Source organism: Callospermophilus lateralis, chromosome 13 (genome assembly GCF_048772815.1).
Source record: "Callospermophilus lateralis isolate mCalLat2 chromosome 13, mCalLat2.hap1, whole genome shotgun sequence".
NCBI lineage: Eukaryota > Metazoa > Chordata > Mammalia > Rodentia > Sciuridae > Callospermophilus > Callospermophilus lateralis.
The window spans coordinates 56,959,296-56,982,478 of NC_135317.1; the positions used below are offsets into that span (position 1 = coordinate 56,959,296).

At 38.5% G+C, this 23,183-nt stretch overlaps 1 protein-coding gene across 1 annotated transcript in view; it reads right to left on the reverse strand.

The window, feature by feature from the left end:
- Smyd3 (SET and MYND domain containing 3) overlaps window positions 1-21,872 on the reverse strand; it is a 706,977-nt gene extending 685,105 nt beyond the window's left edge. The window contains exon 1 of the mRNA XM_076873152.1: window positions 21,640-21,872. Within this exon, the coding sequence (XP_076729267.1) occupies window positions 21,640-21,803 (164 nt within the window). The 5' untranslated portion in view covers window positions 21,804-21,872. The remainder of the gene's footprint in view (window positions 1-21,639) is intronic.
- Window positions 21,873-23,183: the final 1,311 nt, after the last annotated feature.

The window sequence follows — 23,183 nt, forward strand, 5'->3', positions numbered from 1 at the left end:
AGGCCTGTTTACACATCCATTAACCATGTCCATAGGAGGAGCAAGAAAACATTTCATTCTTGCTTGGAAATGGAAGGAGACCCTCATTGTTATACAAAATTACATATAAGAGTTTGTGAGGGGAATGGGAAAAAAATAAGGAGAGAAATGAATTACAGTAGATGGGGTAGAGAGAGAAGAGGGGAGGGGAGGGGAGGGGAGGGGAGGGGAGGGGAGGGGAGGGGAGGGGAGGGGAGGAAAGGTAGCAGAATACAACAGTTACTATTATGGTATTATGTAAAAATGTGGATGTGTAACCGATGTGATTCTGCAAGCTTTGTAATGTTTTGAATAACCAATAAAAAGAAAAAAAAGAAAACATTTCATTCACCATCCTATGAGAAACACTCAGGGGCTGGGGTTGTGGCTCAGTGGTACAGTGTTTGCCTAGCTTGTGTGAGGCACTGGGTTCAATCCTCAGCACCACATAAAAAAATAAATTAAATAAAGGTTAAAGAAAGAAAGAAAGAAACACCAATGAGAGGAGACTTGGTCTCCTTTAAGAGTAATATTGTGGCTATTCACAATGGGCCATGAATAAAAGTGGAAAGGCATGCACCAGCCTGGGCTCCTGAATTCAGCAGAAGATGATGAGATCCCATGATGGCAAGTACCAAGTAGTAGCACTTTATCATCAAAGGCAAAATGGGATGGCAATCAAAATAGTAACCAGAATTGTTTGAACTACAGAGTTCTTTGATGCTTGCTACTAGTCACAGTGCCCCTAGAACTGAAAGATGGGCAATTTGGAAAAGTCTTACCTTATTGGTATTAGCAGGAAAGCTGTAAAATTGGTAAAGGGAGCATGACTTATATAACCAGAATAAAAACTTGTGCCCCACACACCAATTCCCAGATTTGTGCTACTGCACAGACCCAAAGCCTCCTGAACGAAAGGAAGGTCAGTTTCCCTTGAGGAAGAACTCTACCACACAAAACACATGGAACAGTCAGGGACCCCCAACACCCCTTAAAATAGCATCCCTTAAAATTAAGGGAATAAAAGACTCAGAAGGGAGTAACACAATCAAACTAGCTCTCAGTCTTACAGGATTGATAGATATATTAGAAAATTAGGACTAAACTAAAGTGGACCAGTGTCCAAGGCTATACAATGAAGATAATACACCTGGAAACAGGACTCTGAGAAGTCAGTTCAGCTTTGGAGACTATGTGGTCAGCAGAATATTAAAAAAGTCCAGAAGCAGACCAACAAAATAACAAAACCAAACCCATTGAAATAGGACAATAGTTTGCCCTGTTCTGAAAATAATACTGTGAACTGTTCCAGATGACAAGGAGCAAATTCCAGCTGGTGAGGGCCACATGCATTCATATTCACTAAAGTAACCTGCAATTACCTTTACCTTATTGGTGTACCTCTAGATGGAGACTTAAGATGGTAATGAGACATGTAATGCATAGAGAAGCATAATGAAAAAGAGGCTCAACTAAAACCCCACCTCTCCATGTGATGACATCAAGGGATTAGAACCCTGCCTACCCTGCAGATGCCATAAAAGCTGTATATATCTGTGTCCTTTGCTTAAGCTAGAAGGATATTATCCATCAGTGCTATCTCCCTTTGTGCTTAAGCAGATACTCCCTCACCCCCAATAATACCTCTCCTGTGCGTAAATTCTTTCTGGGTCTAGTTTCATTTCTACCATCTCTGAACCCAAGGACCTCAACTCCAATAACCTGTGTACTATAAATCTTCCTCCTTTGCTTCCCAAAAGTCTACAGCCAATTACAAGTTTGTCTGGGCACTAGGGAAAAGGATATAACCAGACTTTCAGGAGAATAAGAAAATGCCTGTGAACTAAAGGTAACTCCTAAAGACTCAAAATCCTATTTTGGCCCCGCTCTCAGTAACAGGAGCTTATTAAAATCAAGGGATCTATGGGGTGTGGTGGCACACGCCTGTAATCCCAGTGGCTTAGGAGGCTGAGACAAGAGAATCGCAAGTTCAAAGCCAGTCTCAGCAACTGCAAGGCGCTAAGCAACTCAGTGAGACCCTGTCTCTAGATAAAATACAAAACAGGGCTGGAGATGTGTAGGGCACATCACATCAGAGAAATAGAAATCTATGATGGAGAAAAGGAAACCTAACTTGCAGACTGATGCTCACTTCCTGGTCTTGGGGCCACACATGGCTAAGATGGCGCCCGGCGATCAGCCAGAAGGCGTTACCATGAGTTGTGACGAAAAATCAGACCACCTCTAGGATAGGCTCAGAACCCTTCTACCCTCTTGGACAGCTTGTGTCTCCCTTTACTACCTTCAGAATGGGTGTACATGTGAACTCTCCCCACACTGCTGACCTTTATCCTGATTGGCTCCTGTGCCTTATATTAGCTGTGTGCTCTTCCTCAATAAATGAGCTCCAGCCTTGACTGGTCTCCCTGACACCCGGTGAGGGAGGGCTGGATGCGGGCAGTCAGTCGGCCCTCTCCTTTCTTGGCTCATCCTGGCAGGGGTGTGTTCTCCCCATCTCTCCTGCAGGTCAGGAGGGAACAAGGACTAAAAACCCCGACAGGGATGTGACTTAGTGGTCAAGTACCCCTGAGTTCAACCTCCGGTACCAAAAAAAAAAAAAAAACAATCAAGGAATGACTGGGAATTGGTCTAAGAAGATTCATCTCATAGTAGATCCAAAGGGCCCCCAAGCCTACCCTATAGTTGTGGCCTCTAGTTCCAGAATACATAGCAGGAAAAGACAGAACCCTCACTTGTTCTCTTACCCATAGAGTAATGATTATTACAATCTAAAAGTCTGAATGCAAGCCATAGAACTACCTTAACCTATTAAATAGTAAATTAAAACCAATATGTGATTTCTGGAAAGGTCAAATAAGAGATGTAGAAATAGTAACCATTTAACTTCCCTATCTGATCAATGTAGAAGAATGATGGATCTTGGAGAATGATGGTAGATTACAGGATCCCAAAGTTATGGAATATCAAAGAGAGAATGTGACTCAGCTCTAAGAATAATAAACTCACCCAAAGACAGATGACAAGATTTTATAATCTTCTGGGGAGGGTTTTAGTTTGCTTTCAGTTGTCCAAAGGATAGTTAGGTAGGAGAAGAACTGCTATTGTCTTTAAGTACAATTAAAAGTATTATTAAATGAGGTGTATATAGTTGACAAGGTAAGAACAGTGGTGGCTTCTATAATCAACATAACAAGCTAGAACTACATAAACCCAGTATTTCTCCCTGTGGGAGGCCATCTTCGCACATGATTTGAGTTACCTCCCTGGCTGGGTGAGAGGCGCTTAGATTCAACTGTGTCAGAGCCTTCCCCACCCTGTCGCAGGTACAAGGGATTGTCCGTGTGGAGGCGTGCCTGGCCACTGACCCGAAAACCCAATAGCTGGCCCTGACCTTGGGATGCTGTCCCCCTCAACCTTCATTGGATGGGATTTTCCCTTGAATTTTTTGTTCCCCAATAAAAGCTCACTCCCTGGCGTGCTCGCCCTCTCTCACTAGCCTCTTCTGAAAACCTCGCCACCGCATTAAGTGGATGGAGGTGGGAGCTAGGAGAAGCCATCTCAGGAGCTGGGAATTAAAGGTAATGAGAGTATGTCTCTTTAATTTAAAACTCACTAGTAAATTTCTATGCTTCGAACCTTCTTTTATGAAGCTCGCGCGCTGGTCGCACGGCATCTGCCTATAAACCCAGGTGTGAGATATGGAAGACAGAAGTCAAACAACTGTCACTATATCTTGACAGTTTTGTATAGAGTGCCAGATACTGCTGAAGCTTATACAATGTCACTGATCCAACCGCTCGCCTTGTTGACAGACAGAAGCAGCAAGGTCCCCTTTTCTAGCTCACTCTGAATCACTTCCTTAACCTTCCCTCGAATATAGGGTCCAGTACATGAAAAGTTCAGTGGCAAAGGGCATCAGAAATTTCTGCAAGCTACCAGTGTCATAAAGTTGAGAAATAAGGACAAAGACATAGATTCCTGTTTGTCTTTACTTGTTCCAATAGAATTCCAGTTTTTTTCTTCCTTTCTCTTATTTGACATCCAGCTCACCTCTCTGCCAGCTCTGTTACCTCAAATAACTTCAGGTCTATGTAATGCATAGGCAGCATCATCTTCACCAACTCCCCAGGTAATGTAAGGCCTCATCCCTATAATCCTTATTCTTTATCACTCAATGGCTCTGTTTCTTTGATCAAAATCTGACTGATATACCCCTTTAGAAAAAAATTGACCCCAGAAAATACCCCTGACAGTGGGAGACAACCAGATAATCATATAGATATCCACTAGGTAAGAATCTGTGCAAATTCCTGGTGGTGGCTTTGTTTTATTTATTTTTTTTAATATTTTACGAGGTGCTGAGGATCAAATCCAGGGCCTCGAACATGCTACACAGGTGCTCTGCCTCTGAGCCACAACCCCACCCACCCCACCCCCGGTGGTGTTTTTTAACCAAAAGTTTATAACCAAAAACATTTTGGTGCCTCCTTCTTAAACAAGTCAAGAAGACATGATACTTGAAGATAGCTCTTTTATTCTTTCTTTTATTTTTCTTTTAATCAGAAACTTTCAAATATTCACAAACATAGAACAGCATAATGAACCTCTTGTGTTCATAAACTAGCTTCAAAAATCATCATCATACGGCCAACCTTACAAAACTTATACCTTCCCCCCATACTTCCCAATTACATTATTTTCCAGCAAACTCCAAACAACTAGCATTTCACTCATGATATATTTTATAAGGATAAAAATCTTTTGCCAGAGCTGGGCCCAGTGCTGTACACCTATAATCCCAGCAGCTCAGGAGACTGAGGCAGGAGGATAGCAAGCTTGAGACAAACCTCAGCAACTTAGCAAGGCCCTAAACAACTCAGCAAGACCCTGTCTAAAAATAAAACATTAAAAAAAGGGCTGGGGATGTGGCTCAGTGATAAAGCACCCATGGGCTCAATTCCTCAAAATGAAAAAAAAAAAAAAAAAAAAAAAAAAAGATCTTTCAATGTTTTTACTTGTAACTTTTCATTTTCAATTTCTGACTAACAAAAACTTTGTAAAAATTTACAGTGTAAATTTACAGTGTAAAGAATTCCCATCTTCCTTTTACAAAAATTTCCCAAATGTAAATGTCTTGAATAAAGAAGATAATTGTCAAAATAATAAACACCGATTTAGTACTATAATCTATATACTCTATTCAAATGTCACAAATTGTCCCATTAAAGTCCTATTTTTTATCCAGGATCACATTTTCCATTTAGTTGTCATGCCATCTTGGTCTCCTTTAATCTGGAAGTTTTTCAGTCTTTGTCATCCATGATCTTGATTCCTTTGCAGAGTACTACCCAGTTATTTTGCAGACTATTCCTCATTTTCATTTCTCTGATATTTCTTCATGATTAAATTCAGATTATGCATTTTGATGTATGTTCATCACAGAAGGAATGTTGTGTCTGTCTCAGTAGCATATTATGTTGATTTATCCTAATAATGATGATAACTTGGATCACTTAAAGTGTTATCTGCCCAGGGTAAAATCACTGTTTTCCCTTGAACTTTAATAAGTATCTACTTCTGATCATAGTTTGCCCATTCACTTTAGTATTCATTGATGATTCCCATCTGAAGGCACACAATTAGATGCTGAGATCCCATCCACCCACAATTCCATGAGCAACTTAAATTTAAAATTTCAACTTTTCTTGGTGAAATGGTTACAAATTTCAAATAGCAAGACTGGGAAGGAAACGTTAAGTTGCATAAAGACTACATTGATTGATATTTCACAATTCTGAAACGAATTTATTTCAATGATGCCCTTTCCTAAACAAGCAAGCTTGAAATATAAGGAAACTCATACAACTTGCTTTATAGGCTCTCTTAAGTAAATTTAAGAAGAGATATTAATAAGTCATATGACTATCTCCATTGATGCACAAATGATAAAAATGCCCTTGTGGAAGAGTTCGACACCTTTTTTTTGGTAGTATTAGAATTGAATCCAGAGCTTCAATACACTAGTCAAACTCTCTACATCTGAGCTACATCTCTAGCCCTTTTGTTTATTTATTTTGAAATTTTAAAACAGGTTCTTACTAAATTACACAGGCTGGTACAAATTTGCAATTTTCCTGACTCAGTCTCCCAAGTCATTGGGATTACAGACCTGTACCACAGTGCCCAGTTTAAACACCTACTCTTTTATTATTATTATTATCATATTATTTTTCAGTTGTAGATGGACACAATGCCTTTATTTTATTTATTTATTCTTATATGGTGCTGAGGCTCGAACCCAGTGCATCACAGGTGCTAATAACCAAGCACTCTACCACTGAGCCACAGCTCCAGCGCCTCAATCTACTCTTAATAGACTTTTGAGAAAACAGAAATGGATTAATACTACTTTAACATAATAAAATATATGTGCCTAAATCCTAAAGCTAGTATCTTAATAGGGAAACTTTAGAAGCCAAGAACACAAGAATGCCCAGTATCTTCACTACTATTTAACATTGTTAAGAGGCATGACTCCAAAAAATTAGCCAAAAAACACACTTAGAGGCATAAAAGTAGAAAATAATAATACTATGCATTTGAAGACATAAAAGAGTATTCATAACAATTAAATACTCCATAATTCTCTATAATTAAAACAATGTGGTATAATTTAAGATATCAACAGACAGGTCAACCAATGGAATAAAGAAGGTCTAGAAATAGACTCAACTAGTATATGATCTATCATGATCACTAGAGCAAATCACAGACTCAAAAATAACTATATATCTACATACACATTGTGTATATATATACACATACATACACACAATGTGTATGTAGATAGATAGATAGATAGATAGATAGATAGATAGATAGATAGATAATTTTTTTAATCTTTTGTTTCTGTTGTTTATTTTTTATGTAATGACAGAGATTGAACCCAGGGCCTCATGCAAGGTAGATAAGTGCTCTACCACTAAACTATCTCCCCAGCTCCCAAAAAAATCTTTTCAATAAATGACAGTGGGACAACTTAGTAAGCCCATGGTAAAAGATAAAATTAGGTTCATTTCTTACATCATTCATAAACATGAACTCTAAATGAATCAGAAATCTAAAAAATAAAGATTTAAAGTAAACAAGTCTAGAAGAAAATGGGATAAATCTATCACATCCAAAGTCAAAGGACAAATTACAACCTGAGAGAAAATATTTCCATCATTATCAGAGGTAGAAAGTTAATATCCCTGACACAAAATAAAAGTTTAAAATCTGAGGTGCAGTGGCACACGCCTGTAATCCCAATGGCTTTGGAGGCTGAGACAGGAAGATTTTAAGTTCAAAGCTTGCCTCAGCAAAAGCGATGCGTTAAGCACGTCAGTGAGACCCTATCTCTAAATAAAATACAAAATATGTCTGGGGATGTGGCTCAGCGATCAAGTGTCCCTGAGTTCAATCCCCGGTACCCAAAAAAAAATCTGTGAGCAAAAATTTATAGAAAAATGGGCAAAAAGATAAATACAGACAATTCACCAAAAGATATAAAATGGCCATTAAACATATGAAAAGTTCTTTAACTTCTCTCATAATGAATTTAAATGCAAATTAAAACTGCACTAAAATTCCACTTTTCACCCATCAGATCAAAAATTCAAAAGTTTAACAATACAATAAGGCTTCAAAACTAAGAAGAAAAAAAAAACTTTTGCACACAATGCTAGGGGGACTACAAAATGGTACAATTCCACATAGGTATTCACTCTTTAATTCAGAAAGTCCACTTCTAGGAATCTATATGAAGATATAACTACAACAATACATAAATGGTTATTTGCGATAGCAATATGCACAACTGCAAGATATAAAAAACTACCTAAATACCCATACATAGGAAATAAAACACTAAGGTTCACACACAAAATGGATGACATAGAGCCATAAAGAAGAAAAAAAAGATCTCTACAAATTGAAATGGAGTGATTTTCAATAGATACTAAGTGAAAAAAAGCAAGTGCAAAAGAGCAAATACAAAATGGCTACCTTTTGTATAACAATGGAAAATAAGAACACACATACAGAGATGGGGTTGTGGATCAATAGTAGTGTACTTGCCTAGCACATGTGAGGAACTGAGTTCGATCCTCAGCATCACAAATAAATAAATAAATAAATAAAGTTATTATGCTCATCTACTGCTAAAAATATTTTTTAAAAAGAATACACATATATATTTGCTTATCTTGATGGGGGGAAAAAAGGCCAGACAAAATGATACACACCTAGTTCCAGCTACTCAGGAGGCTGAAGTAGGAGACACCCTTGACCCAGGAGTTTCAGGCCAGTCTGGGCAAAACCCCATCTCAAAAAAAAAAAAAGCAGCAGCAGCAGCAGCAGCCAGATGATCCAGATGCAACTGTCTGAATATTTGTGTCCCCAAAAAATTTGTTATGTTGAAACCTAACCCCCAATACAGTAGTATTAAGAGTTGGGATCTTTAGAAGATGATTAGGTCACGAAGATGGAGTCTTAATGAATGGAATTAGTGCCATTATTTTTTTAAAAAAAAAGGCCTCCAGGGAACAAGGCTGCCTGCCCCTTCTGCCACTTCTTTCGAAGACCTAGCTAGAAATCACCATCTGTGAGAGATGGACCTTCAACAGATATCAAATCTGCTGGTGCCTTTACCTTGAACTTCTTGACCTCTAAAACTGTAAGAAATTCATTTCTGTTTTTTTAGTTTAGGTTTTGGAAGCATGTTAATATTTCTACACATTCAAAAAACTAAATTAAATCCAAAAGGATGGAAAAGGACAGCTAAAACTGAAAGCAAAAATGAAACAAATAAACTCAACTCTATTTCAAATTAATATCAATAACTATACTAAAGAAAGAACCCAAGATGTAACACAGTATTTTACTATACAATTCCAGTCTTTGGTGGAATAGAGGGAAAGGCAAACAAAGTCTGAACAGTTTTGGATAGTTTTTGTTGTTGTTGTTGTTGTTTTACTGTGCTGTGGGCAGAGCAATTTTATACAATTTTATACTGTATAGAGTTGAATAAATTAGCAAATAGATTATGATGATACTGAGGGCAACAGTCCTCCCTGATGAAGAAAATACATACAATTACAGAATGGGGAAAGAATACTGAAGAGACATCTGTAAATGAAAACACTGGTGTAAACCCATGATTTATACAATGTCTGCATATATGCATGTTCATGTATACATATACTTTCATACTTCCTTTGTCTGCTAAAAGAGTCAAAAAGTAAAAACATCTCAGTGGCCCTCAGTTCTCAGTCTCTAATATTATTCTTCACTAAAAGAAAACAGGAATTTCTGGAGAATACTGACTCAAAAATTGGGGCAGAAGAGGAACAGAATTAGATTGGAACATTTGTTATAAAGCATGAAATGCTTTAAAAAACAGGAAGAATAATATTACAATAATATGGGATAACCTTGAGAGGTTTCCTCCTGGCAAAATTTAGGACAATTTGAGCACCAAAACAATTAGGAACATAATTAATTATAAACCAATGAAAAATTGAAATTCCTGAGTCCACACTAATAATAAAAAATAAATAAGGGAGAAGAGAAGACGCTTGCTTATAGTAGAATGCTGAGATGAATGCCAACTAGGGATTGTGATGTTTGAAAATCAGCATTTTGGGGGACTGGGGTTGTGGCTCAGAGGTAGAGCACTTGCCTAGCATGCTCGCCTAGCATGCGTGAGGCCCTGGGTTCAATCCTCAGCACTACATAAAAATAAAATAAAGATATTGTGTTCACCTATAACTAAAAAATAAATATAAAAAAGAGAATCAGCATTTTGCAACCATCATACCAAACATTCAGTGAGCAAAGAATTACCCATGGATACTAAATCTAGGGCAAATTTTTAATGAGCAAACTATTTGCATAGTGTTAAAGGGTTTCACCACGTTTTTTTACTTGCAAGAGGGAGAAATACTTAATAGTGGAGAAACTACATAGCCTAACTAGATTATCAAAATTAACATCATTGGGCTGCGTGTGTAGCTCAGTGATAGAGCATTTGTCCAGCATGCATGAGACCCTGGGTTCACCCACCAGCATCACCAGCACCACCACCACCACAACCCAACAGAAAAAAAGAAGAGGAGGAGGAGGAAGAGGAGGAAGAAAAAGAAAATTTAACACCATTAATGGAAAGTAGCTGGATGATGTGAGCCTTCTGAGATGATACATTGAGGATACATCACTTATATAACACCCAACTGAGAATACATATCTTGAATCTAACCATAAGGAAACATTTCATAAACCCAAAATGGGGAATGTTCTATTTAAAAAGAAAAAAAGAAAAGGAAGGAACTGTACAATTAAAAAATGTAGACGTTATACATGCCAAAAAACAACTGTGGGAATGTTCCAGATTCAAGCAGACCAAAACAACATGACAATTCAACACAACTCCTGACCCTAGACTGGGTACACACTGAAAGGGTAAAAAGTAAGTCATAAAGAAAATTATCACTTCACTTGACAAAACTAGAATACAGATGATAAAGTATCATAGTAATGTTAAATTTATTGAACCTGATATGTATAATGATAACATCCCAGTTCTTTAAACAGGCTGAAGTACTTAGGGATAGAGAGCCAAGATCTAGGTAACTTATACCTTCAGAAAGAATAAAGTGTGTGTGTGTGTGTGTGTGTGTGTGTGTGTGTGCGCGCGCGCGCGCGCACGCGCGCCACATGCCAGCAAATAAGTGACAGGAGTGCAAGGTTAAGAAAAAGTGGAAGAAGTATGCAAGTGAGGTACAATGTTAATAATCATGGTAAAGGGTACACAGATTCCTTGTAGTAGTATTTTTTTTATATTTATTTCTTAGTGGTAGTGGGACACAATACCTTTATTTTATTTATTTTTATGTGGTGCTGAAGCACGAACCCAGGTCCTTACTTTAAATAAATGAATACAAGTTTTAAATGGACCCTCAGGACTTCTCAATAACCCTATATTTCACTAAGCAATTTACTCTTCTCTCCTAGAAGATTACTGCAAATCTTCTAAGGCCAAGTTACTTACTCACACCTTAGGCGAGCACTCTATGGCTGAGCCACAACCCCAGACCTAGTATTCTTTTTTTATTATTATATTCATAATTTTATCTTCTCTTTACAAATTCAGAAAGTATATGCTTATGCAGATGAAGACAAAGGGCAACCATCTGTTAGTCAGCTTTTCATCACTGTGACCAAAATACCCAACAATAACAATTTGGAGGACAAAAAGTTTATTTGGGCTCACAGTTTCAGAGGTTAAGTCCATGGTTGGCCAATTCCATTGCTCTGGGTCCAAGATGAGGCAAAACATCATGGTGGAAGGGTATGGGGGGAGCAGCACTGCTCCAGTCATGGCAACCAGAAAGCAGACAGAGGGAGAAAAGAAGGGGCCACAGGGAAGATGAACCCTTCCAGGGCACACCCTCCACTGACCCACCTCCTCCAGCCACCCACCTGCTGACAGTTACCACTCAACTAGTCCATTTAAACTCGGATGGACTGATTAGGTTTTAGCTCTCATAATCCTCTGAATATTCCTACATTGGCACAGGAGCTTTGGGGGGACATTGCATATCCAAACCATAACACTATCCAAAGACTGTTTGCTCATATATGATACAGGTTCCCCCACTGGCACCATGAGTTGTTGTCCTTTCATTTGAGAAGACTTTGGTGAAAGCTTCTTGGATACCCTGGAACGGTGTCAGAGATTCTGTCCATGGTCAGCCAATTCACTGCTTCAGGGCTGTGATGAGGCAGAACATCATGACAGACAGGTGTGGAGGAAGAAAGCTGCTAAGCTCATGACAGGAGGCAGGGAGAGGTCAAGTTCAGTAGAACACCTTTTCACTGACTTCTAAAAACTTTGATCAGCCCAGAGTTTGAATAAGGGAAGCAAAAATTGTGTGTGTGTTACCCTAACTGGTCCCACATATCCTATAAGGCTATGAGAAAACCAGAACCAAATATTGCTCACTAATTCTAACATATACTAGAGAACAAACCCCACTGTCTCAAAATGATACAAAAGGTAAGTCCATTTTCCTGTAACAGTGGTTCTCAAAAGTATAATCCATGGACCTCTTGGGGATCTCTCAAGCCCTTTCAGGAGGTCCACAAGGTCAAAACTATTTCATAATATGAAGATATTTTTTGTCTTTTTAAAGTGCATTTCATTGTGTGTATTCAGTAATTTTTGAATATTAACTTCCAAACAAAATATATCAAAGGAAATTCACACTTAGATGTAGTCCAGTAAAATGTTAATATTTCAAGTATAAAGAAAAATAAACTTCTTTTTTTAACTTTTAGTTATAGATGGACACAATATTTTCATTTTGTTTATTTATTTTTATGTGGTGCTGAAGATCAAACCCAATGCCTCAAATGTATGAGGCAAGCACTTTGCCACTGGGCCACACAACCACAGCCCCCCACCACACTTTTTTATTTTATTTATATATATGTTGTAGACGGATACAATATCTTTTTTTTTTAAAGAGAGAGAGAGAGAGAGAATTTTTTAATATTTATTTTCTAGTTTTCGGCGGACAAAACATATTTGTTTGTATGTGGTGCTGAGGATCGAACCCCAGCTGCACGCATGCCAGGCGAGCGCGCTACCGCTTGAGCCACATCCCCAGCCCCATCTTTATTTTTTTTTAATGTTGTGCTAAGGATCGAACCCAGTGCCTCATGCATGTGAACCAAGCACTCAACCACTGAGCTACAACCCCAACCCCCCAACAAAACTCTTAATGATAACACAAAACCAGATTCCCTAACAAAGGAATAAAAAAGTCAGACTTGCTCTATAGGGGGGGGAAAATGGACCTTAAGGTGTAAAATAAATAGAAAAATAAATTCCTGACACATGTCAAGCACATCCTAAATATTTGTTAAATATATATTCTTTTGTATGCAACTTCTCAGAAAATATGCAACCCAGTTTTTTAAAAAATATATTTATTTTTTTAGTTGTAGTTGGACACAATACCTTTATTTTCATGTGGTGCTGAGGATGAAACCCAGCACCTTGCACATGCTAGGTGAGCCCTCTACAGCTGAGCCACAACCCCAGCCCCAGTTATTTTTCTTTAAGAAGTTACTTGATGTTATGAAGAACACTGAAAAATAAGTATGTACATCAAGTAAATTATCAACTAAAAGAATCTTAATAAGAATGCACAATCATCTAGTTTATAAAAGATAATTATATAACAGTTATAACACATGACAGTTGTTTTGGTGGAGGGGAATCCCAAGGTCGTTCTAATATAAAATTCAGCAAAAAAAATACAAAATGAAATAAATGTAAGTGGCTAACAAACATGTTGGGGAAATGCTCATTTTACTAAAACAACCATGCCAATTTAAACATCAAGAGAATACCATTTTTACCAAGTGAATTTACAGAGATTTTAAATAAAATACCACTGGTAGTAGGAATAGGGAAAAAAATAGATACTTCTAATATTTTGCTGATGGAGTGAAACTAACTTGAAAAAATACTTTTTAAAGTATTGCCTAACCAAACAGTTACTTTAAAATCACTTCAAGAAACACTGTCCCATTAGCTTCTTCAAAAAGGTAAAATGTCCCCTTCTCGGACTATACCCAAAAGACCTAAGAAGAGCATACTACAGGGACACAGCCACATCAATGTTTATAGCAGCACAATTCACAATAGCTAGAATGTGGAACCAACCTAGATGCCCTTCAATAGATGAATGGATTTTTAAAAATGTGGCATTTATACACAATGGAATATTACTCAACACTAAAAAATAATAAAATCATGGCATTTGCAGGCAAATGCATGGCTTTAGAGCAGATTATGCTAAGTGAAGTTAGCCAATCTCTAAAAAACAAATGCCAAATGTCATCTCTGATATAAGGGGGGTGACTCAAAATGGGATAGGGAGGAAGAGCATGAGAAGACAACTACCACTAAATAGGGAAGAGAGGTGGGAGGGAAAAAGAGGGAGAAGGGGAGTTGCACAGAAGATGGGAGGAGAACCTCATTGTTATACAGAATACATATATGATGTTGTAATGAGAAAAAGAAAAAAAAATGTGTCACATTAGATTGGATAGAGAGAAAGGATGGGAGAGGAGGGGAGGAGTAGGGAGGATAGGAAGGGCAGCAGAACAGAATAGACAATATGATTGATGTATGTACAATCCATGTATGTACTATATATCAAAATGCATTCTACTGTCATGTATGACTGAAAAAATAAATAAAAATTTTTAAGAAAAGGTAAAATAGCAAAATTTTTAAAACCCTACAAGTCTAACAAGATTATTTTCCTAACTGCCTACTTCATTAGTGTGTAGTTCAACATAAAATTCTAGGTGGGAAATAATGTTCCTCAGAATTCTGGGGCATTTCTCTTTTGCTTTTCATCTCCAAGGTTACTGGTATAGTGTTTGGGAATTTTCTGATTCCCTATTCTTTTTTATATGGCCCATTTTTTTGTCACTTGAAACTTTTAGGATTCTCTTCATATTTTCAGTTTTCATTGTACTTGTAGATTCCTTCAATCTTCAAAGTCATATCTTTTCCTGAAATTTTCTTATATTAATAATTTGATAATTTCTTTTCTTCCATTTATTTTTGTTTTCTCCTGGAACTCTCATTATACAAATATGCCATCTTGGACCCTCTTTCTCATATTTCAATTTTTTTATCTCTTTGTTCTGCTTTCTGGAAGACTTCCTCAAAATTACATTTAGTTTCTCTGTTTTCATTTTAGTTGTTATATTCTTCAATTTCCATAAGTAAAATCTTCAGGCATTTTTTTTTAAGAGCTAAGGTCCTGATATGTTGCCCAGGCTGGCTTCAAACTCCTTGACTCAAGCAATCCCCCTGCCTTGGTCTCCCAAGTAACTGGAGCTACAGGTGCATCCTGTAGCTCAAGGATTTTATTATCTTTCTCTATTTCCTTTTTTTTAAACAACAGAATATTATTTTTGGACCCTTTCCCCAAATACTCTCAAATTACCTTTGAGAGTAAGGCACTAAAAAGCCAAAAAGGCAGGGCATGTGAAGAAGTGAGTGTTCAGGAGAAAGTCCCTCCACTGACTTCTAGCTGGGCAGAAAGCCAGCTATTTCTCTGGGAGATCTGCACCAGCCTGTATTTGCACATCTTTTTTCTTGGCTGTTTGGGAAGTATTTTCCTCTCTCTTCCCTGGAGTACCTCTTTGATTCTCATTCTCACACAACTAGACAGAAGTTGTTTGACATGTGATTCTACAATACACTAAATGCAGAAGCAGTTCCAAGAATCCAAGTGTGTTCTATTAAGCCAGACATTAGAGAGATGAAAAAATGTAAAGCAGTGCAACTTTTCCCACTAAATTTTCTCATTTTAGATAGTTTGTTCTTTAAAATTTTTTTGTTAAAATGTAATGTACTTGTTTTTTAAATGTATTTCAAAACTTTTCAGTTTTAAGTTTTTATACTATAAATATCAATAGGCATAACCCACATGCACCAGCATCCTCAATAACATTCTTTAAAATTCCTCCTATTAAATTTATTTCATTAATTTTTGGAATGCAAAGGGGCTGCCTCAAATGACAGTGTACATTAAGAGCAAGTGAAACCGCAGGCAATAGTCCTCTGCTTCAATTCTCTTTCTGTGAGGTTCTGGGGCAACACAGCTCTACAGAAGATTCTCAATAGATCTCAAAAATGGTAGTACATGCACAGAAGACAAATCCAAGTGCAGGGGGAGTTGAAATGGGTATTCCAAAGAGAACAAATCACTGACTGCTTCATGACAAAAGGGTATAAAATAAAAACCAGAGAGCAACTGGTTTGTCCTGAGGTGTGTTGCCATTTGGAGAATCCAGGATCAGTTACTACTGGTAGCAAATTAGGTTCTCTGTACCAGTAGAAGCCACAATGGCTTTAGGAGAAGTGTAAGCTGCTGAGTTCCAGGCACCACCCTCTAGCCCTTTCCCACAGTCGTTGTGTTCTTGAGCCCTCTGAAAAAACACCAGGTTGTCTGGAAAAAGAGAACAACTTACTGCTATCCACAAAGAAGGGGATCCTGTCTGATTAAGAACATCCTCTGCTGTGGCATTCACAGGACCAAATGATTTCAGGTTCAGGGTTCAGCCATACAGCTCTTTCCCAAACCTCCTTGCAGAAGAAAAGGAAGAAGCAAAAGAAACAGAAATTATAACTCCCACTTAAAAAGAAAAATGGAAGTCATGTCCATAATGCCCTCTTCAAACCACCTTATTCTCAATTCCTATACCTTATTTCATTCCAAATCTTTGAGTCTAAGATAAACTATTAGCCTGCCCAGGAAAGTCATCTCTCAAGGTTCTACCTATGAAATGATTTCACTACTCCTTTGATCTTCAGGCCTCCTCAGGAGGATCTACAAGACTTGTACCTGTTACCAGTATATTTCCCCAAATCAGCCATCAACCCAGGTAATGTTTTTTATATATTATTTGAGCCAGGGAGGGCTTCCCAGTCTCCATTTGGCTCTTACTACTCTATCGTGGATCAAGAAGCAATGTGAGAAATCTGCCATTGCTGAACTATTCACCCCAATGCCTAACTTTCTTGATAACTTCATTTGAAGAAAGTTCATCTATTACCTTAGCCTCTCAGATTCTGAGATTATAGGAATGCAATACCATGCCAGGTTTTTCTTACTCCAGATCTCAGCCATTCTTTAATATACCAATACATGTCCTACTTATAAGTGTATGTATGTATGTGTGTGTGTGTATATATATTCTTTTTTCAGCCAATTTTGACCATTCCACCTGATCTTTGACCACATCAGGACCTATAATCCAATGATTCTACCACATTTCACTATCACCCTCCTCAGGACCCCATTCCCTAATTTAGAAACCATGATCCATGATTATATCCTCACTTACCTACAACTTCCAACAACTACTCCCTCTTCATCCATCACACTAACTGACAATCCTGGGTAAACCCAATTCTCAGAGCCAAGAAATTAGCCACTGGGAGAGAATATTTAAAAAGCAATATCCTCTTAAGCATTCCTTACTTTAAATAAATGATTACAAGTTTTAAATGGACCCTCAGGACTTCCCAAAAACCCTACATTTCACTAAAAAATTTACTCTTCTCTCCTAGAAGATTATTGCAAATCTTCTAAGGCCAAATTACTTAGCAACCACTTCCCTGGTTGTCTCAAACCTTACACCACTGCTGTTGGCTTCTCTGGAATTTCTTCTTACCTATGACATGAAGCTATTTCCTCCTGCCTATGCCCCAGGCTCAGTCCTTAGCCAGGAGAGACTCCATCATCTTACTAAACCTAATGTTCCTTTACTGCCTGTTCACATTTATTCACACTGAAACTCAAATGTAGCTACTTTATTTTCTATAATTGATCTAATCTGTCTCCTTTACATGTTGTTCATTTGATAACTAATCTAAAATTCTTCATTAACATCTAAAGAGCCAGGAAACTTGAAACTTGTCAAATAATACCTCAATCTCTTCCAGTTAATATTCAGACTAAGTTAAACTCCTTATCAGGACTGGTTTAAATGGCTGCTCTCAGGTAAATTTTTCTCCAGGATCTTATCAGTAATTCTTGATGGTGAGAAGGCCTTACATGTGGGGCATGTCTCTAGATCCTCACAGGTCTCTCCTGCAAGAAGGTAGTCAAGTCCTGTCACTGAACTGGTACCATCTCATCTTTTGGGATGTCATGCTGGCTTCTATCCCTGGTGTCCATGGTTCACTCCCTAGTACCACCACACACACACACACACACACACACACACAAAAAAAAAAAAAAAAAGGCGGGGAGCAGAACCAAATCTCCTGTACTGGTAACTGTCCCCTGAGTCCACTTAGCACTCCCTCTGTATCCCCAGAACTTTAGCCAGACAAGAAAGTTCAGAATGTGTAACTCTCACAATTTGCTTTCCCTACTCTATGCCCCTTTTTTCCACAATTCACCAGGGCTGAAAAGGATAGACTTTCCACTTCCAAGTCATCCTCCTTCCTCCTGGGAGTCATGAGGCCTCAACATCAGGCTTAATGATGGATGTGATAGAAGAAACTATCATTAGAGTGTGCTAGTGGTAGCTTTTATATGGAAGCTATAGGCAACTTGGAACTTTGGAAAACCAAAGACAAACATATTGACTTAAACTTACCCAAAACATTGTCGTTTCAAAAATTCAACAATTAGCCTGTAATTCCAGGAGCTAGGAAGGCTGAGGCAGAAGGATCACAAGTTCAAAGCCAGCCTCAGCAACTTAGCAAGACCCTAAGCAACTTAGTGACACCCTGTCTCAAAATAAAAAGGGTTGGAGATGTGAATCTATGGTTAAGTGCCCCTAGTATAAAAAAAAAAAAAAAAAAAAACTTAAATAAAAATTTTTTAAAATTCAACAATTAGCATTTACAGTGTACTTTATATACTAAGGACAAAGATTATATTTAGATTATTACTCTGTGGGTAAGGAGACCTACAAACATAATAATAACAATGAAATTTTATGTGTTATGTTTACCAAAACAAAGAGAAAATATGCCTAACTCATTCGTCAAATGATCTTCTCTATCTCTATCAAACTAAAAAAATGTGTGTGATGGAAGGATGATATGAATGATTTCAGGTCACAATGTCATTGTCAATTAGCCTTCCTCTGACTTACTTCATTTTCTTCTCCACTCACAACATGAAAAAACAGAAACCATTCCTTCGTGAGAAGAAAAGAGAAAGAGAAGCCATGAAGCAAGTTCAAGTTTCTCAATTAACAAAAATAAATATGTAGAACTAAAGCACCAATCAAAACAGCCGGAGGGCCAAGGGAAGTATGTATAACACTGTAACAACCATTTTCAGAGACTAATGAAGTAATTAAAACAAATTTTTTTTTGTTTGTTTGTTTGTTCTACTTGGTTCCCCTTCCCATGTTGTTACAAAGTATATAACATTTTTATTCCATTACTTAATTTACATACAAAACAACAGCAGAAGAGCTGGTTCAGTTAGCAGAAAATTTCAGCTAGACATTTATACTACCGTCTAAGAGCACACTGAGTGCTACCTGTTAGGCCTACAATAATTGAAAAATGAAATATTTGTTCTCAAATTGACTATCATAATTGATAGTCAATAAAGAGAAACAATTTTACTTACAAGAGAAAAAACAAAGATACTTAACCCCCAATGATGGGCATTCAAAAGTGGTGGAAAACTTGACAAAATGATGCACCAACATTTCCCCAGCAATATTTGCAGGCTGACATGAATCCCAACTACACATTTGAGAATACTACAACCACTGAAGAGGAAGTGTTCAATGAAGTGCCCACTGCAACACAAGTGAACTATGGTATACGTGGCCACCAGGATAGATGGATGGATGGACAGATACACAAATAGATATCCTGGCAACACAAAATAAGCACAAATAAATTTTTTGTGCAAAGAACTAATAAGCAAGTATCTGTTAGTAAACATGAAGTATCCATTTGTTCAGTCTGTTTTGTTTGGATTCTTGGCATTAGCCTTCATCATTTTTTCTATGTTTAAACTTGTTGATTTTCCCATTGGATGAATATTTGTGGAAAGTAGAGCCTGCCTCCTATCTTAAAGCCAAAAAGATCAAATACTCACCTTCTCAAATTCTCTTGCAGGTGGTGTACAGGCAGTGAGTGGCCTAAACTCAGCCAATCCAAGAGAACCACTAAGGATTTTGAATCAGAAATTAATAACACAAAGAACAATGGTTGAAAGAGCAACTCTACAGCAACAATAAGTATCCCAAAAAGCAGCAGCAAGGTCCAGTTTCCATGCTGGTGGTACATGCTGCAGAATCATTTTTACCAGGCAACCTAAGTGATATACTTCCAGACCGTAACCCAACTACTCTTACAGTGCAATTTTCACATAGTTCCTACCCACTTTCAAAGTTTCTCCAGATAGTAAAGCAATATTTAAGGCTTCCCAATACACTTTAAAGAAATTTCTTTTATGCTTAAATCACCACAGTTGTTGCAAGAAAAATGAGCAATGGACAGCAGGAATGACATAGAATAACAAGTTCAGTTCTGATAATTCAGTTACTACTTTGTCACCATTTATTCATTCCAAAACTTTTCTGTTCCAAGAACTAAATCATGTCTTCTCCATCAATTAATATTAAAGGACCTAAACAGTAAGTTCTCTGCTTTGAACTATATTCAAATTCAGGATACATGCCAAAGGATGCAATGGTTTAAGAGTCCTGCTTTCTATAATTTGCCTGAATAAGAATCAAAGATGTATGACTTTAAATGCTGAGGCCTTCCATAAAAAAAAAGTCAAGTCTTGAAAGAATGAATTGTTTTCAATCCCACAGTTTACAAAAACTTCAAGGTACTCTCTCCTTAACAGGTGTGTGTGTTGTCAGCATTACTTCAGAAAGCACAGATACAATTATTTGGTAACTTTAAAATGAAAATATGAACCAAATAAGAACATATAAGATTAATGGTAAAGCTACTGATTACCTCCCTGCCTCCATTCATTCCAACCCCAGACTAATGGTCTGCAAGAGCAGGAATGCTTAAAATCATCTGAACCATCACAAAAAGAGCTCTTCTGCTTTGTGCATGGTAGGAGATCAATACTATTTAACTGAATGCAATTCTTATGTACTAAAGGTGTAGTACATATATATTTCCAGAAGTTGATTTCTCATAGCACTTTAAACTGGCACTGTGCTTCCAGGCTTCCAAAACACTGCCACATGGATTCTCACAACTAGATAAGTGTTGAAGAGTTAGACTTGCCTGCAGTCACTAACTGGAAAAGCACACTGAGGAATCTCAGTTACGTAGGCTACCACAACACTTTATTTGCACCCCTTTGTCAGCCCTTCTGATACACTGTAACTCTATCACTCGACCTGCCCCCTAGGAATTCTTAAGGATATTCCATTAATATCCATATCCCTGAGCCACACAAAACCTGGACCATAAAAGTGCACCGTAAACACTAAGATTCTTCTGCCTTCTTCAAGCCTAGTTCTTTGCCAGCAGGGCCTCAGCTCTGAGCCTGCTTTATGCACATCCCTGCTCCTTCACGCCCACCCCTGCCACTTAAGATTTCCACAGCCACACCAAAGAAGCTTGTCGCACACGACATAGACTTTTTGTTCCCTAGCAAAATTACCCACAGCCAACGCTTCCCCGCAAGCCTGCAACACTGGGGAGGAAGGAGTAGCCTGAGTAACCGGTCCTGCTTCGTTCGCCCTATAGAGCAGCAGGGGCTGGGATCCCTCAATCCACTTGGCTGGAGAGCAGAGTGGTCGTCTCGGCGGGGCCTGTCAGGGGCGACCTGCCCCCAGGAACACGCGTGCCATGGGGAGTGGAGGGCCCCGTGATCTCCGCGGAACCGCCGAGCTGCTGTACAGCCGAGTGCAGGCAGAGTTCTCCGAGGACTGTCCACACCACGCTCCCAGCACTCTGGACCCCCGCACCGCTCGGGACTAAGGTGGGCAAAGGCGCTCCATACGTACCCGAGGAGGCAGCGGTCGCAGACGACGCCACGACTCCCCTTGCACACCGTGTACGCCAAAGGATCCGAGCGAAAGAGCAGCTCCCCGGGGCGTAGCGGGGCCACTGCGCGCAGCCCGTTTCCCCGGTCGGCAGTCGTGAACTTTTCCATCTTCAGTGGCTCCATCCTCCCGCAGCTCCGCACCTCAGCCGTCTACCAAGTCCCGCAGACAGCGTCTCGCGGGCTGCCGGAACCCGCGCGCAGGCGCCCTGTGCGCACACGTACGCCCGAGGGGCGGGGCGGGCGCAGCGGGCCTCAGAGCATGCCCAGACGGGGCCGGCGGGAGCAGCCGCGGGGCGCCTGGGGACTCTACTGGTGCAGCTAGCTCCCCGCGGCTTTGCTAAGTAAGGATGGGCTGGTTTCTTCTCTTTCAACGTTTTATGATGATAATTTTAGTGCAGTAGAAAAAGTTAAAAGAACAGTTCGGTGAACACCTGTATACCCTCCACCTAGATCAAACAATTCTTAACATGTTGCCATTTCTGATCGCTCACTCTACCCACCTGTATGTGTATTTGCTTGCATTTTCAAAGTTGTTGTGTTGAACCTTTGGAAACTAAGTTGCAGACATCATAACAGTTCAGAATTGATACTTTTCCTCATAATATTTTACACTTAGATACTATAATATTCATTTTCACAGAATAAGAGTGATATCCTGTACTGAGGTGTAGCTCAGTGGTAGAGCTCTTGCTTAGCATGTACAAGGTCCTGGATTCAATTCCCCAAACCGCATAATAATAAGTGAATGGGGAGGGGGACAATATCCTATAAAACTACAATGTCCTTATTACACCTAAGAAAATTATACCAGCAAACAAAAAAAAAAAATACTGACTTAAAGTATGCCGTGTGTGTTTAACCAGAATCCAACCAAGGGTCATTTTCCCCCCCTCTGATATTGACTCTTTTAGGATAGAAGCTAGAAGCCTTGTAAAATGTTCTGTTTTCAGTATTTGATTTTTTTATTTCATAGAGTCATTTAACTTGTTTCTCTATATTCCCAGTGAACTGTACGCTACGTCTAGATGTTAGAATCTAAAGACTTGATTCAAGTGAAACATTTTTTAGGGGAAAAAAAATACTTCCAATGATATTATTCACTTCATATTGCTTCACTTCATGTCAGAAGGTGTATAATATCAAGTTGTCCCACTTTTAATAAAATTAAGTTTGATCCGTTGGTTAAAGTAGTAGCCGCTAGATTTCCTTATAAACTTAACACTTTACAGTATAGTAAGTAAAAATGTACTGATATTAATATTACAGTAATATTAGTAAGTGATATGGGTAATATTCTGGTACTGTGAGACTGGCCTGATTCCTGCAACCTGGAGAGACAGACTTTTGAGACTTAACTGGAATATTTTAGAAGTTTTTTTGTTCTGTTTTTTAAATATTTTTAGTTGTAGATGGACACAATACCTTTATTTTGTTTAGCTTTTTAAGTGGTGCTGGGAATCAAACCCAGTGTTCCACGTGTGCTGTGCAAGCGTTTTACCACTG